The sequence below is a fragment of the Fringilla coelebs genome (assembly GCF_963513975.1).
Source record: "Fringilla coelebs genome assembly, chromosome: 20".
In the NCBI taxonomy this organism is placed as follows: domain Eukaryota; kingdom Metazoa; phylum Chordata; class Aves; order Passeriformes; family Fringillidae; genus Fringilla; species Fringilla coelebs.
In genome coordinates, this window is record NC_140046.1 from 3,626,668 (window position 1) to 3,642,887 (window position 16,220).

Below are 16,220 nucleotides of genomic sequence, written 5' to 3' on the forward strand. Positions count from 1 at the left end.
CAAGAGAAGTTTTAACGGGAGCTTTGCACAGAAGGTGTGCAGCTGTGTGGAGCAGTTTAAGAAAAGCATTTGCTCCCATGTTAATTCTCTTGATCTTGTTACTTTCTCTTTAACCAGCTTAAACTCTTGCTGAGGGGCTGAGGATGAAGCCTTGGTCATTGTTGTGTATTAAAGAGGAGAAAGCAGTTCACTTTCTGGATGTGTGAATAATATTTACCCACGCTGACATTTTACAGCCTCATTTTCTTCCTGTTAAGCTCAATAAAACCAGTGACTCCCCCAGCACCTGACTCTCCTGGGTGACATTTACTCCAGAGTCCTCCAGTATTAAACCGGATAATTCTGTGAGGCTTCAACCACCTGCTTCTGACCTTTGCAGCCCATCTGGAAGATTCTTTATTCTACTCACATTGCTTTTGCTTCTCTTCCATCTGCTCTGGCTTCCACTTTTCACCAGTCAGGAAGGGAATTCTTCTTTCCATGCCAATCCATGTTCTCCAAGCACCAGGAGTCACTTGGCACTGAAAGCACACTGAGCCACAGAGCAGCCCTGGATCTTGTCCTCTCACCCCACCTACAACCATCCACAAATCACCCTGGGGAAATATTTGCTTTAGATTTCAGTCTCCTGCTGAACCAAACCTGTCCATGGCTCTCACTCTCTGGCCATGTCCACAGAGAATTTCCCCAGCTTTCCCCACAAATGAATCAAAGCACCAGGAGTGTTCTCTGAAAAGAGACAGCAGAGCTTGGGAGCATCATTTAAGGCCCAGCATTAAAAATCCAGGGCTGAAACACAATACTTAGGTGGGGAAAGGCAAAGTAGCTTGGGTTATGTAAATGACAGCTTTTCCCACAGGGTTTTGCCTGCCCAGCTGGACACAAACACACCTGAGAGGCCTGAAGAGCTTTAAGTGCCCATTTCTTTTATCATCTCAGTTTTCTTTGCTTACTTGGCAGCTGGATTGTTCTGGTATTGCTGTCACCACCTTTGTGAGACAAAAGCAGCCTCTGTGAAATTCTTCTGGAATTTGATCTCAGCACCTTTGAAAGCTCTGTGGGTGGAGGGGATGGTGGAAGCTCTGTGGGTGGAAGGGATGTTTCTGGCACTGTGCACACACTGCTCACCCTCTGCAATGTTCTGTCACTGCCTCCCAGGTGCTTTGAACTCTGGGAGTTGTCATCTCACCTTCCAGACTGCCATCCAAACTGGCCTTGAACACTTCCAGGGATGGGAGATACTTTGGCTTTTGCATTGTATAACTGAAACATTTCAACAAACCTCAGAAACAGAAAAAGATTTATTAGAAATATTACACAGATTTTGCATCATACATTTTAATAATGTTAATATTTAAATATTAGCATGTCCAAATCTGCAATGCTTAGTATGTACATTCTAATGTGCTCTTTGTATAAATTAGATTATGATGGAACATCTGTACCCAACAGGGAAAGCTAAAACTGTCAGAGGTGATCATCCCATATGACAAACTCAAGCCTGGACCAACAGTCAATAAAAACATTGTGTCCAGCACTGCCCAATGGGACTTGGCACACGTGCAAGTCAAAAATGGAGAGAGCATCAGTTGAGAAAATAAAGTTACTTGCAGTTCAGTGAGGAGCTGCCTCTGCACCGTGTCGGTGAGCGAGCGTCGATGGCACTGCAGTTGGTACAGACCAACACAGCTGAGCATAGTAGAACTTATTGCTGGGTTTAAAAATGTCTTAATGCTCCATGCCCTGAGTCTTTTTAGGCAAAAAGCCCTCTTGTGACAGGAAAATGCATAATCTCATCCCATCCAGCCCCTGCCTGTGATCAGATGCACAAGGCTCAGCTTTGCCAAGAGCTGGCCCAGTCAGATCCTCGCTGCCGGTACCCCCAGCTCAGCAGGATGAGGGAGGTATGAGCAAACCAACAAGCCCAGGCTCCTGTGGTCATTGCCAAGGAAGGGGGAAAGTCAGGGAAGCCAAAAGGTGGATTTTTGAAGAGTTCCAGGTCAGGAATCAAACTGGGAAGTACCTATCATGTTGGTTTGGACAGAAAACTTGCACAGAACTGGTTGCACGTACAAAACAAGAGAGAAAACCCGTCAAAAACAACTTTCAACCACAGAAAGCAAACTGCCAAACTTCAAAGGGACCCTGCATAAGCCCCAAATCCCTCTGCTTAGCACAGCTGCCTTGCTGCAGTGCAGGAGGAACAGGAAGTCTTTGTCCCCTTTGTGTTGCCACCACTGGCACAGGAAGGGGAGCCTGGCAAAGGCAGCCAACTGTGCTGCGTCCTCTCCTCACCTGCTGAGACCCCCAGGCTGCACTCTTAGGAGGAATGCCCCTCAAGCTGACAGCCCACACAGACTCTCTGATGTCCTTTGTGACAAAGAGCCCCAGGTGTGTCTGTCCCCTGTCCCTCTCCTCACACTCTGAGCTCCCCCTCAGTCTCACCAGGAACTTCCAGAAAAAGCTCCTCAGCCCTTCTAGAAAAGCTCCTCCCAGGGCTGACTCTGGGCTCACTCCTCACACCTCTGTACCTTCCCAAGCCATGAAACAATTTGTACCTTCTCTGTCTCACCTGAAATCCCAGGAGCAGGACTGCACCTCCCACACTCCAATCTCCTCTCCTACACTACACTACAACACGCTGCCACATCCCTCCTGGGAATGTCACTGGCACCCCCTTCCTAACCCTTCTTCTCACCTGCTTATCCCAAACCAGCTGTGCTCATCCCAAACCAGCTGTTTGCTTCCCTGCAGTCCCACAGACTCCCCAAGTGGTGCCTGTGAGTGACAATTCAGGAAGCAAGGGACAAGATAAGATTTATCTGCCTGCACACCAGGGAAAGAGCCATTACTCCTAAGAGGCAAAGTCAGAAAGGATTTAGGCAGTTCAGGCAAAGCTACTGCTCAACACCACCCCTGTCATAGCATCACATTCAGGACATTTTCAGGGAATTCTCAGAACTTCTATAAAGACTATCCACATACCCTTTGCTTAAATTAATTAAATTCCCTAACATTAAAGGCAGCTGAAAATTAAATTTTGCAGCTCCAATCTGAGATGTCTCACAAGGCCCTGTAAAGTCTCTGAAAACCAGGCCTGCAGCATCTCATATAGGATAAATTTAAATTCATGTTGAAATTTTAAGGCAGCGTGAAAAAACAACAGCAACTTGTGAAAATCAAGGTTTAGAAATGTAACTGTGCAAGATTTAAAAGGAAGAAACCCCCCCAATATTGTAACAGTTAAATGAACAAATAAACAATGCTCTTAAGTTAAAAAAATAATCTGGAAAACCATCTCTCAAAGTATCAAAATAAGATGTTTTGCAGGTTTGAGGACAGAACAGTAACAATTGAAGAAAAGATAAAATCAAGTATCTTCTTGCCTACTACAACCCTGTGTTGTAACTCCTAGCAAAGTAAAAAAATTAGGAATACACCACTAGAACTGGGCAGAATTAGTGTTTGGACTATGCTGCTGGGAGGGGCATAGGAGAGGAAGCAGCAAAGAGATGACAGAAATATTGCTTTGCACAAATCATTTGGGGGGAAAAAAAAAAAGAGAGAGAGAGAACTCTTTGAGATGTTTACCATACACTGGGAATTAAAAGTGTTTTTCTCATCCCTGCAAGTGCCCAATCCAAAGCCCACTGAGGAATATGGATTTTTCTGTGCTGACTTCACTCCAGCTTTGAACTCCAGCCCGTTGGAGAGAATTGGGATCCCTGCCAGGGGACACCTCCAGGGAAAAGCGCTGCTGCATCCACCAGGCAATGGGCTCTGCAGTGCAAGTGCCTCGAGGAACTCTGCTCAGCTGAGTTTTCCTCTTCCATCCTATCCTGTATTTTAGAGCAACTCCTCTTGGGTTCTCAGCAGGGTGTGCTGAGAAGTCCCAGAGTGAATTTCACTGCTTGCTCACAGTGCAGGATGGCAGCTGGTGTGCAGGGGCACTGTCAGTGCTCTCCCCTGGCCATTTTTATCACACAGCCTCTCCAAAGACTGGAACTGGACTTTCCCAGAGGCAATGGATTAGAATAAATTTCAGACTAAAACCAAGAGCAAGAGATGATTTTCTCCTCCCCCAGAACAGGCACTGCCTTCCTCCAGTATCCTCTTTGTTCAAAGCACCCCCTGGCCCTGGGCTCTACCATCCATTCCTGAATCCTTTATTCTGCTGTGAGAACACCAAGTCTGAAATATGTTGTTTATTAATTAAATAGCATTACAAAGTAAAATCAAATCAAACAACAAAGCACTGTGGGGAACCAGAGGCTGAGATCAGCCACCTGCAAAGCCCTTGACAGCCTGAAATCAATTTTGTTCTGTGAAATCTCTTGTTTCCATTTCATGAGCCTTTTTCCAGGAGGCAGGAGCAGTGAGCACTAGTATTTTTTGCAAGAGAGTAATGATCCCTAGCTCCCTAGGACTAATGTCCACAAAGCATCAGGGTTAAGCACACTAACTAAACACCAACTTTCTCCTACCAGCATGCCCTGAAGCAGCCATGCAGCCTTTACATGCTCTCCCAGACCTGCTCCTAGAACAAATCCAGCAGCCTGTTGGATGCTGGATCCTTGGAGACAAACACAAAAATTAACTTCATCAGGTGAAATGAGAGAAACAGAATAATGGACACTGCACAGGGTCTCTCAGGCATTTTCCTAACAGTGTTACTGAGGTGGGAAGCTGCTCCCTGGCGCCTGATCTCCTGCCACAGACGGGTTCCAGTTACATTGTTTGTCATCTGTGGAGTGAAGCTGCACCTTCCATTGGTGCTGATATATGACTGTGTTCCTTTACAGCATGACATCATTTCCAAGCATGTACCAGTGCCCCACGGGCTGTATTTCATGGCCCAGGGCACAGGCTGTCTCCAGATTCCTGCCTCTAGGCAGCAATGACACAGCTACAGGAGCAACACAGAAGGAAGAAGTTACTCCACTCAATCCACAAAAATTATGAGATGTCACTGTATTGCTCACCTGATTACTGGCACCTTTCAAGCTAAAGCTATTAAATTGCATTTGCAATGTTCCTGTGATAACTGTGCCTGCACAGTCAGCCAGGAAACCAAGCTCTGGCTTCCCGGAGTAATCAAGTAATGAAGTTGGAGTAATAAACCTATTTTTCCTCAAAGAGATTATTTCTGTTTGAGATGAAAGGAAGTCCCAGCACCTAACAGGACCTCTCAGACTTATTTCGCTAGCTGGTGATGAACAGAGGGTGGTTTCTGAGTTACAAATGATCCTGTTACCATCCTGCTGGTTATGCTATGAGTAAATTAGTGCAGTTATTGGATGAGATGTGCAAGAGTAACTCAGGTTAAGGTTCTACAACTTAAGTGCATCTGTCAAGGATGTTTAATAAAATACATGGAGGCAAGAAAACAACATGTACTTGGGATGAATTAAGCATCTCTTGGCAAGAAGAGCATTTTTGTGAGCTTTTGTATTAATATTAATCTCCCAGCCTCCCTTGAGTGCCAGCATAGTCCACATTGACTTAAAACTTCATTGTGTGGCAGGTCCCCTGTCAAGGCAAACCTTGTTAGCCCAAGGGATCCTCTTCAGAAATATCCCATGTGTGCTTGAAAACGCTTTGCAATTTCCATGTGGGAGTAAACTTACCAATGGATTTGGTTTGCAAAGGTGGACAACAGGGAATTATTTGGTTGCAGTCCCAGATGGAATCAAACCTACGGAAGAGCTTCCTTTCACACTAAGAGCTTCGCTTGGTTGTGGAAGAGGAGCAAGCAGGTTTTTAAAGTGATCGAGTGCATCTGTAGCATTCTTTGTTCTCTTCCCCACTTGTGTCCACCTCTTGCTCTGCAGCTCAGGTCTCAAAGTACTTGTAGATCTGGGCCACGTACTGCATGACGCTCTGCCAGTCGGGCCGGTCCGTGTACATCATCTCGCTGAGCTCCTGCACAGACACAGCACCACGCTCAGGCAACCCCACACAGCTCCTCTGAGCCCCCCAACGCCTCTGCTCCCACTCCTGAGCCCCTCACAGCCATCACTGGGAGGATCCACTGGCCAAGGGCAATTCTGAAATCTCTTAATGCATTCTACAGTCTAAAATATTTTTTTCATCTGCAATCAAAGATCAGTTCTCTATGCAACTTAATTAAAACTGATGCTTCTTTGCTTCTGAATCTAGCTCATGAACCCCATAATAGTTTCCCATCTTATTAAACTTCTATCTCCCTTGTCATATAGTTAATTTTGGAAAAGTTTTTTTGAACAGTTTAATGTCTTTCTGTTAAAGCACTAAAACAAAAGGAAACAAAATGGTGCAACCATTAATGTAATGGTGTAATATGGCAAGTCTGTCCATAAAATTATGAATAATCTGCAGCTGGCATCCAAAAGAAGGACATAATCCATACCCTCATTTCAATACTGGATGACCTTCAGCAGCTCCTCCAAATCATATTTATTCTGTGATTCTACAAATTCTTTCTGGAAGCTCTCCTAACACCATCCTGATGGTGGTGCAGCCCTCCCCAGCACCGTGTGACATTTCGAGTGCAAGGTCACTGACTGGCCACATGGCAACAAGGAAAGGTGTTGGAATGGTGTTTGCAGCAAATGTCCCCTTGCTCAAAGGTTACTCACCAGACTGGGTTTGATGCCCACACTTTCAGCAGCTTGAAATGCCAACAGCAGATTTCTCTTCTGTAAAAATAAAGTTCAAAAGGATTAACATCAAAGCACTATTCCTGAACCTTTCCTTGCATCTGGTTACCCAGTAAGTTTAAATGAGCAGGTGTATTTGCAAACCAAACCCCTGGATTCCATACTTGCCTGCAGACTCTTTTTTGAGTCTCACTCTTTTTTGATCTTACTCACTCACAAGTTCTTTGTGTTTGAACAGCTCATCTACTTCTGCCTGAGTGACACCCTCTGTTTTTGACAAATAGGCTGCTGTGAAACTGGTTACAACTGGAAAACAAACCACTACAGTTCTGTCTTTACTATGAGTGAAAGGTTTCTGCAGAGGTTTTACTTAATATAAGGCATTCTTGTACATAATGTAATTCTTACTGTGATACATAACTGTCTTTGTGTTTATTTGCAGCACTTGCTGGATTTAGCCAACTTGTCACTGACTCATCACCCAGCAGTCCCTGCATTTCTCTCTGGGAGTTCACTGTTGGTTTCCTTCCCCTTTTCATCCATTCTGTTCACCCTGAATTCTGCAAATGTACAACACAACTTACTTTATCCTGGCTGTTGAGCTCCTGGTAAGGAATATGTGCAGGCAAGTATGTGTGCAGGAGAGCACAGAAGGCCAGCCCATCACTCCAGCTGCTGCTGAAGTTGGTAATATCAATATTCTGTAAGAGAAAACATAAGCCATCCTTGAACACAACAACAACAACAACAACATCTCCAAACAATAGTTTTTATGCATCCATGGAACAAAAACCCCAGAGCTGAGCTAGAAATATCTGTGGTGACACTCCCGCCACTGCCACCTCCAAAAGGAGGGAGGTGAAGAAGAAAAATTTGCAAGGAAATAGTCTAATAGAGTTGGGAGTTTATATGGACAAATATAAACTTCCTTCCCTTGTTTCTAGACACTTGGATTGTTCTTTGCCAGCCTCTCACTACAAGGCTGCACTCACATGCACAAAGCAAGCCCAGTTTCCCTGTTCATGACAGCTGAGGTCCAGAACCATGGGGGGTTGCAGTGACCACAGAAACAGAAAATGGCATTTTGAAGTCAGCCCATCTGCAGAGAACTCCTTTGAAACACAAGATTTCTGGGGATACAGAGTGCACTGGGGGTTCTTCCCTGGATGCTCTCATGGGGCACAGCTGCAGTTAAAACAGGCCCATGGCCCAGTTCTGCTCCTGTGAACAAGGTGACCTTTCTGATGCTCCTGTCTGCACTGCCTGGCCATACCAGCACACTCAGGAATTCCCATGGCCAAGTCTTGCAGCTGTAGTTGCAAATAGCAGCTAAAAACAGAACAGTGAACTGCTACAGAGCAAGAGCTGCTGGAGCAGAGAGGCTCTGGAACACTGCACCTTCTCCCACCCTCCTGCAGGTGTGGAGTCACCTCCAACCCTCCTCAGCAGCCACATCCTCCTGTGTGCTCAGCTTCAGTTCACACTCCCCACCCCTGCATTTTCTTTAGCAGTTTTCTCATTTCTTTCAAGACTCCCCCAAAGACAAGGCTTTTACTGCATCTCTCATACAACAGCTGATGCAGACACTAAAACCCAGACAGGAATTATTCCAGCATGTGCTCCTTGCTTCTGATGCCTCACTGATCAGTTATCCAAGCTGGACTTGGGCCAGTCAGACAGGATTTCCAGTTAGTAATAAATGTCCATAACCAAGCATGACTCAAATTGAAGCAGTAGAGAATATTTCAGGTTAAGATACTTTGTAATAAATCTACAACTCTAATGGGCTCAGAAAGCCACACTGACCAGCCACCACGTTGGACTGGGCTCTATCAACATCTGTCAGTGGAGACAATACAGAAATGAGGCACTGGCTGAACACTGTCACAAGAAAAAATAATTTTGCTTTGAAAGCTGCCTTGGCATTGCCTATTCTATAAACCTGCAACTTTTTAATTGGAAGTCCAACTTTGTGTGTATGGAATTGGCTGAGCTGGATTATTCTGCTTTCTTAAAGTTTCAGACAAACAAGTTCCTTTCTATTTATCAATCTGCAGTTAGTGGGAAAGGACTGACTGCCAAGTTACAGAAGTGTTTTTACTGAGGCCAATACGTTTTATCAGCAAATAGCTTATCAGCAAATGCCAATATTCTCATTTTATACTGGAGGATAGAAATGGAAAATGGAGGTTGTTCCTCCTCTTTCCCAAAGGCCATGGAAACAGGAACAAACAGAGCCTTAGTTATGCAACAGGACTAGACAAAAAGGGAAAGCTTGTTTGTGTAGGAATGTTGTATCTATCCTCATTTTCATGATGCTACTATGAGACATGTGAGATACAAAACTGCTCCATCACACAGTATTTCACTCTCCCAGAATCAGTTTAATAATTTTACTTATCTTTGTAATTTTAAATACACCTAAAGCTCTTCTCCTCTTCCCACATCACAATGTCTACATAAGAAGTGCTCATGTCAACACCAAAACTAGGTCCAAAAATCCTCACCTCCCCAACAGCGTTGTCCAGCCAGTCATCCTCAGTAACTTTTGGATCTAAGTCTTACAAACAAGCAAAAGTTCAAGGATGGGGTTCTGCTGACCATGTTTGAACCACAGATGAAGTCTGCTGCAAAGTGGTTTGCCACAATCAACTGCCAAAATGAACTCAAATGTGAATTTTTGTCCTAAATGCAAACCCAAAATGAACATTCAAAGGTTCAGCTCAACTGTTCAGTTCACAGTACAATAAAAACTACCTGGGCATACTCAAGGCCACCTAGTTCCATTTTTACATCTAAGAAGAATCAATGAATTTTGGGCTTTTTTTTTCTTTAACAAATGAATTTCCATTTCATACACAGTACAAACCCCTCTCCCTGGCACTTCATCTTGGCTTCTCTGTGTTAGATACTTTTCAGTTTGGGATATAAGGACATGGCAAATGAAAAGTGATCTGTGTTTTGCTACTCTGCAGATTTATTTGTAGTACCTCCCCACTCCACCACACCAAGAGGAATTAAGTCAAAATAGAGACAACTCTGATTTCTCGGAAGATCTCTGGCTCCCCTGAAGCCATTAAAAAAAAAAAAAAAAAAAAAAAGGAAAACAATTTAGGGAATGAACACCTCGGAAACTATTCCCTTCTCTTGATTATTTTGGCAGCAGAGACTGTCTCAGTCTTGCTGCCACACCTCCCTCCCTATTCAGTCCCTGAATATATGGGAGCTATTTGTGTCCATGCTGGTTGTTAATGCAGGGTGATTTCTGTGTCCCACTGTGCTCAGGGCAGAACCCCCACCCCAAGCTCTGAAAAACTGCACGTGGCTTCTCACCCAGGAAGGATGGCAACACTCTGAGCCAGCAGAATGAGTGCAGGGAGAAATGGGAAAATGCAGTAGGGATTCAGATCAAACTGAGTTGCAGCATTTATCAGGAAAGGGGGAAAAATTTGCTGTCATATTGCCACAGTACATCCTGTGGTCAGTGGCAGCCCAGGGTCTGTCCTCAGCACTCCTGCAGAGTCACCAAGCAGTGGAAACACTTAATTCTCTTCAAGCACACAAGTGAACTCCTCTGCATGCACTGGGAATGTTCAGAGCCTGGGATCTGGAAGCACACCAGGGAGCACAGCTATCAAAGTACCAGAGTGGCCAGAAGGGTCTGCTTCCATGGACAGTAAAGTAAAATTAAAGAAAAAAAGGTGAAATATCCAGGCAATGTTATTTGGATAACAAATGTACAATCTAGGATATCAGTGTCAGGTCAAGCCTAAAAGACACAAAACACCTGGAAGTGATTGACCTTAGCCCCCCATTCCAGGAACAGGACCTCTCCTGCAGATAACAGAGCCCTTGGAGAGCCCTGCTAAAGACACCCAGGGAAATCTGTGTGATCTGTTCTCACTAAAAACAATTCTTTGTTTGTCTGAGGAAAAAACCACCACCCCATTAGATTTCACTCGATCTTTGACTCCAAGCAAAAAGCAACAATGACATCATGCACTCTTCATTTCAGTCTGAGTAGGTTAAAATCCTGATACAAGATATTCCCACTATGCACGTGTTACTGTGCCCACAGCAATGGCTCTGAGTCATAATTTTCTCCCTGAGAGCCAGAATTATCAATTACAGACATGAATCAGCTTGAAGCTAGCCTGGAACTCTGAGGAGGAAGAAAGCCTGCAAGAAATACAACCTGAGCACCATTATTCCATTCTCTCAGCATCCACCATCCCTTCCTGCCTCTCCCAAGTTATTGGTATGGAATGGCACACCAGGAACCTGCCAGAGTGGCTGATCATGGAGGTTCAGCCCATGCAGAATATAAAATTAAGCACTTGAAAATAAATCTATTGAGTAAATATATTCAATTTATTGAATCTATTCAATTGCCTTGTTTTTAATTGCAGCTTCCCTCAGGTGGCTCAGCTTCCTCCAGCTCATCACTAGCCAGGCCCCCACAGCTCCTGTTGAACAGCTCAGTGGTTTTATGTGGATATATTTAAACAAATGTCTGAACAGAAGCCACAGCTCTGCACATCTGAACTCTGACCTTTCTAAAGCAAAATGGATCAGGGTACCTCAAGAGGCAACTTCCAAAAAGGACCCAAACCTACCCATCTTTAACAACAGCTGCACAAAACTGCAGCTCTAATTTCATTTATTACACCCTAACTGGCTGGGGCCAGGTTAACAGGGTTCAGCCAAAGAGGTTCTGTTCAAAGGAATCTTCAGGCTCTCACTGGGCAAGTTCTGAACACTGCCTAAGAAGCAACATGAGGGAAGGATGGCTCCTTTCAGCCTTCTAAACAAATAAAACACTCCAGTTCATCTGAAACGCTCCAGCAAAGATATGAAACATCTGGGCAATCTACTGGAACTCTGGGTGAATGAGAAGTGTGGTCAGGTCCAGTTAACAGGGATGAAAGGCATGAATGCCTGAAATTAAAGGCTGCCTGGATTCTTCTGTAATTGCAGGGTACACCCAGATGACAACTGCACACAGCTATTTTCAATGGGGAGCTGCAAGTCTGAAGTGATTTGGACATCACATTTAGTCCATTTACTACCAGGAAGCTTTCTGAATTCTCTTACCAATCTTTTTCTCTTAAATGGAATACAAAATGAAGTAATGCCTTGTGATTAAAAGAAATCAAACCAGCAATGTATTGTACAGAGATTAAGTGGGTAGCCAGGACTGGGAAGGAAGCCAGGTGACCTCCTATCCTCCAGCCTGTATTAATATCCCTGGTTCTAATGGCCCAGGCAACTGCACTCTCCATAAGAATTGCTTTAAATTTCTTTAAAATGTTGTGTTTTTATCCCATAATCCATATTTTTAATGCTTCTTTCAGCATGTCAGTTAGCTGTGCATCTTATTGCTGATTACACATGCATGGAGCAGCAGAGCTCAGATCACAAAATGCTCTCTGAAAACGCAGTTAAATCATGTCATAACAGCACTACAAACTGAAAAGGAACTGATGCCAGCTCTTTAAAAGCCATGCCATTTACTGCATTTCTTTTTATAAAGAATCTCTGCTTCCCATCACATTTTTAGCTTCTGTTTGCTCCTTTCTCCCACTGCTGCCACAGGTGCTGCTTCGGGTTTACCATTCATCACTTGCTTCAGTAAGTGTGAATTAATGAGCCCTTTAGCAAAGACAAGATATTAGAGGATTTATGGCTGTATTTTTTTTTTTTTTTTGCAAAAGCATCAAACATCAATGTGCTACAGAATTCACATAGAGCAGAGACATTTAAACAGAGGAAATTTTTAAAGGATTTTATACATCCTGCACACAAAGATGTTTCAGCTTCCAACTATTTCCATCTCAAAACCCAGAGAAGACACCAAAAAGGCAGATCCAATTATCTTATATTAACTTTCCTACCCATGTCAGACTGGCAAGAATAGGTGGAATGATCCTCTCTAAAATTCTGTATTTAAAACAAGCTCATCTGGACAGGAGTTGTCCTACAGACATCGTTCAGAGTAAATTGTAAAGCAATTCTAAAATAATCTGTGCACTCTTCAAACTCAGCTCCTTCTCCCTGTGGTTCAGGACCTCTTCAAGGCAGCTTAGTTCTGATATTGTGGTTACACGGGAGAGATGGTGCTGAAATGGCTGAAGTTTACAAGACAATAAAAAATGAAAGTAGCAGCAAATGGGAGACAGTTCAGGTAATAAAGTAACTATGTAGCCTGCTATTTCCTTGGCTTGCAAGGCAAGATTCTACTGACCCTGAAACCATCCCTGCAACCATGCAGTGAGCAACCAACCTGCCTAAGGAGCCCAACAGCTCTGTTGGTGCCTTTTACTGCTCCTTTTGTTTGCATTTTTATCCATAAAGACTGACTTTCTATAAAGAGAACAAGTTCTAGTGAACGCAGGCTGAGAGGAGCTGCTGGCACTGCGTATAACACGCAGTGGATTAATTTGAAGCTTTCCTAGGAAATAATCTGAGTTGTTTTGAATGCAAATAACCCCATGACAACATCCTCATTACTAAAAGTCACCTACTTCAAAGGTCTCACTAAAGGTTAGTACAGTTACAGGGGTTTGTACATATTCCTCAGTTTGGGTCTTAATTTATTGCTATGCACAAGAGAGACAGAAAATGTATAAAACCAAGTTCACAAGGAGCTGGTTGGTTGTTAAACATACAGGATCAAATGAGAGCTGGTCTAGGCAGAAGTAATTTTATGGATGTGTCTGGGTCATTTCAGAGATGAGGTAATGGTGACAAGAGGTATTTATCAAATGTCAGTGGTATTTCTGTAATTTCCACCAGTCACATTCTGTGAGAAGGCAGAGCAGGAGTCAATTCTGTCTGCAGAGGTAGATTACACACCAAAACCAGGGACTGAGGAGCTCTCCCTCTTGTAATACTCCAATTAGACATTAATCAGTTCTGGGTTTTGCTCTGCATGTCTCTTTTCAGCCTGAATTCCCCTTGTTAGGCTCCCTTGCTGAAAGGCAACTCCCTGCTTGCCACACAACTGCCACTTCCATCAGTTTTCTCAGCAGCTCCAAAAAATGACACCAGTGCTGAATGCCACAGAGAAGAAACAGACTGGGCTGGGTCCCTTCATTCCCAAGGCTGCAGCAGTGAAGATGCTCAAGGACCACACAGATACTCAGGGGAAGAGGGGAGGGAGAGAGGAGGGGAGGAATTAGCTCCACTCTGTGTCCGAGACAGCAGCACAGCTACTTCCTGCCTGGAGCCCTGGTGCAGAATTGCTAATGACCACACTGGCTGCTCCCACAGCTCTTTCTAATTATCTGTCTCGAGAATTCAGAGATTAGGCATGCCCTGGAATTCCTGGGTGGAGGGGCAGGCTGCAGACTGCAGCAGGCTCAGGGTGGAGGATGGAAACAAAGTGGGCAGAGGTCCCACCAGCAAAGGTTACTGGTGGACCAGCAGCAGGGCCCAGCTCCCTGCCAGTTAAATTCCCAGTTTGGAGCTGTTCCAGCTGGTGACCAATCAATTCAGTGTTCACACTGATTGTCAGTGCATCCAGGCAACACAAGGGAAGTGTCTTGGACTTTGGGATGGACAGAATGTAAATGCTATTTTTAAAATGACCCAGCAGGCTAGAAAGTGACGCTTGAGAGAGCTGCATTTATTTTATCCCTCCAATCAAGAGGCTTGAGTTTGTTTAAAGGATAAAGCCCTCTATGTGAAAAAAGGTAGAGCTTGGCTCAAGTTATTTGGCTTCACTGGGGAAGCACACTTGTGCACTGGCATCACTGAGAAGGGGTGACTACATTGGTAATCAACCTGGTTATTCCTCACATGCCATGATTCGGCTGCTGCATTTTAATTCCAGACATCAATCTGGAGTGCACATCTGGTGATTAAGAAACCACTGGGTTCTCTCCTGTATTTCCTCAGAACAAGGCACAGCTGTGCTGGGATTCTCAAGGCTTTAAAACAAAGCTCCATCATATTTGTGCCAAAGGAAGTGTTTGAGCAAGCCAAGTCCCAGGTATTACATTCTGACCAGGTTCAGAGGTTGATCCTCGGTTTTGTCCCATTCAGCTCTAATTCTGGTGAAGAATCAACTCTGCTGGAACTACCAACCCTGAGGACTGTGGTAGCATTTATATTTTATATCTTTTTTTTTTTTTTTACATTATTTACACAGCTCTGCAGTCCCAGATGATGCCAGTGAGGTAAAGTGCTCAGCTGACAATTAGAAAAGACTAATGCTTCAGTAGACAGAGAATATCAACTGTTCACACTAATGACATACATAGAAGTAACAGACTTCTTGTTTCTAAAAATAGCCCTTATTTTCCAGAATAAAGAAGAAACCTTCAAACATGGATGTGTTAAAGTACAACTGTCCATGAAGGAGCTTTGGGATGTCCTATAAAGCAGGTCCTCACAAAGTGCAGCCCCAGGAATGCACTGGTTGATAAATCTGCAGTCCAAAAATTGCATCCTGGCAGTGTGTCCCAGCAGAGTGCCTCTCCCAAAGGAGAATGATCCCATGACCACCTCACCAAAGGGAATATGTTATGTCCATCTTTGTGTCACACTTAATCCATGCTGGATCGCATCCAGCCAGCAAACCAGGCAAAAAAAGCATCAGAAAAACAGGGGCTAACAGCATGGAATAGGGCTTGAGAACAAGGAGGATTTGGAGGAAATACTGCCTAGCACAATGAGAAAAGAAATGCAAATTCCTGTGAGAAAAAGAAAGCCACAAATTCGTAAACAAAAAGCTGGTATTAGTCTGAGTTTAAATTGAACACAAAGGATAAAGAGCTTTATATTACATCCACTGCCAAACCACCAGTAGAGCAGTCTCTTCTATAATTACTTAACAAACAGCAAATACTGCAACAGCTTTATTTTTCTGCCTAAGCTTTTGCATCTTTGCTCCATGAAGAGCTGCCTTGATCCACAGCTGATGCACTGACACTGCCATAGTCAGGGAGGTGACCCCATGCAATGGCTTGAAACACAGATCAAGAATACATGAAATACAAACATTTCCAGAGGTACAGCTGCCATTTCCCTTTATCACTTCTAGGACATTCCCTGTCTGCTCCTATTTAGCATTCTTCTGTTTAAAACAACCACAGAGCTTTACTGTGAGAGATGGTGGGTCTTCAACAAGTGGTGGATGCAAAATAGGTCCTGTTAAACCAAACACCGCTTTGAACAAAAGAATAGCCATGAAAATATATCAGAGGAAAGAGCCACTCTCAGATCCTCTTTTCCTCTGGGCCACAGGAAGGGTGTGTAGTGGTTGGAAAGAGCATGAAAATAGTTCCATATTCATTAACATGGTGGCAGTTCCTTCTCCTCTCTAGAGAGAGCATGTGTGGCATAAACAATAATCCTCAATTCTAATGATCATGGGTTAAGTGCCTCTTAAAGTTCTGTGTTTTCACAGTACATCTGTGAATAGCAATAGACTTTAATCTAGAGAGGTTTGGCCCCTTGACAAATGGTCTCCACAGAGAGCAAAGAGAATCAGGGCACTTAAATGACTCCACAGTCACTAATGACATGATTATGGGAGGTGATAATACAGCAAGAATGACTCTCAGCAGCTTCCAGGAG

The 16,220-nt window shown here is 43.9% G+C and overlaps 1 protein-coding gene across 2 annotated transcripts in view; it reads right to left on the reverse strand.

Annotated features, from left to right (window-relative positions):
* Positions 1–2,692: 2,692 nt before the first annotated feature.
* The window catches only part of SPECC1 (sperm antigen with calponin homology and coiled-coil domains 1), a 72,522-nt gene continuing 58,994 nt past the window's right edge, over positions 2,693–16,220 (reverse strand). For both annotated transcript variants that reach the window (XM_084219079.1, XM_084219080.1), the window contains 3 exons: positions 7,223–7,339; positions 6,618–6,677; positions 2,693–5,922 (listed from right to left, as the gene is read on the reverse strand). In XM_084219079.1, coding sequence (XP_084075205.1) covers positions 5,833–5,922; positions 6,618–6,677; positions 7,223–7,339 — 267 coding nt within the window. In that variant the 3' untranslated portion in view covers positions 2,693–5,832. The remainder of the gene's footprint in view (positions 5,923–6,617; positions 6,678–7,222; positions 7,340–16,220) is intronic.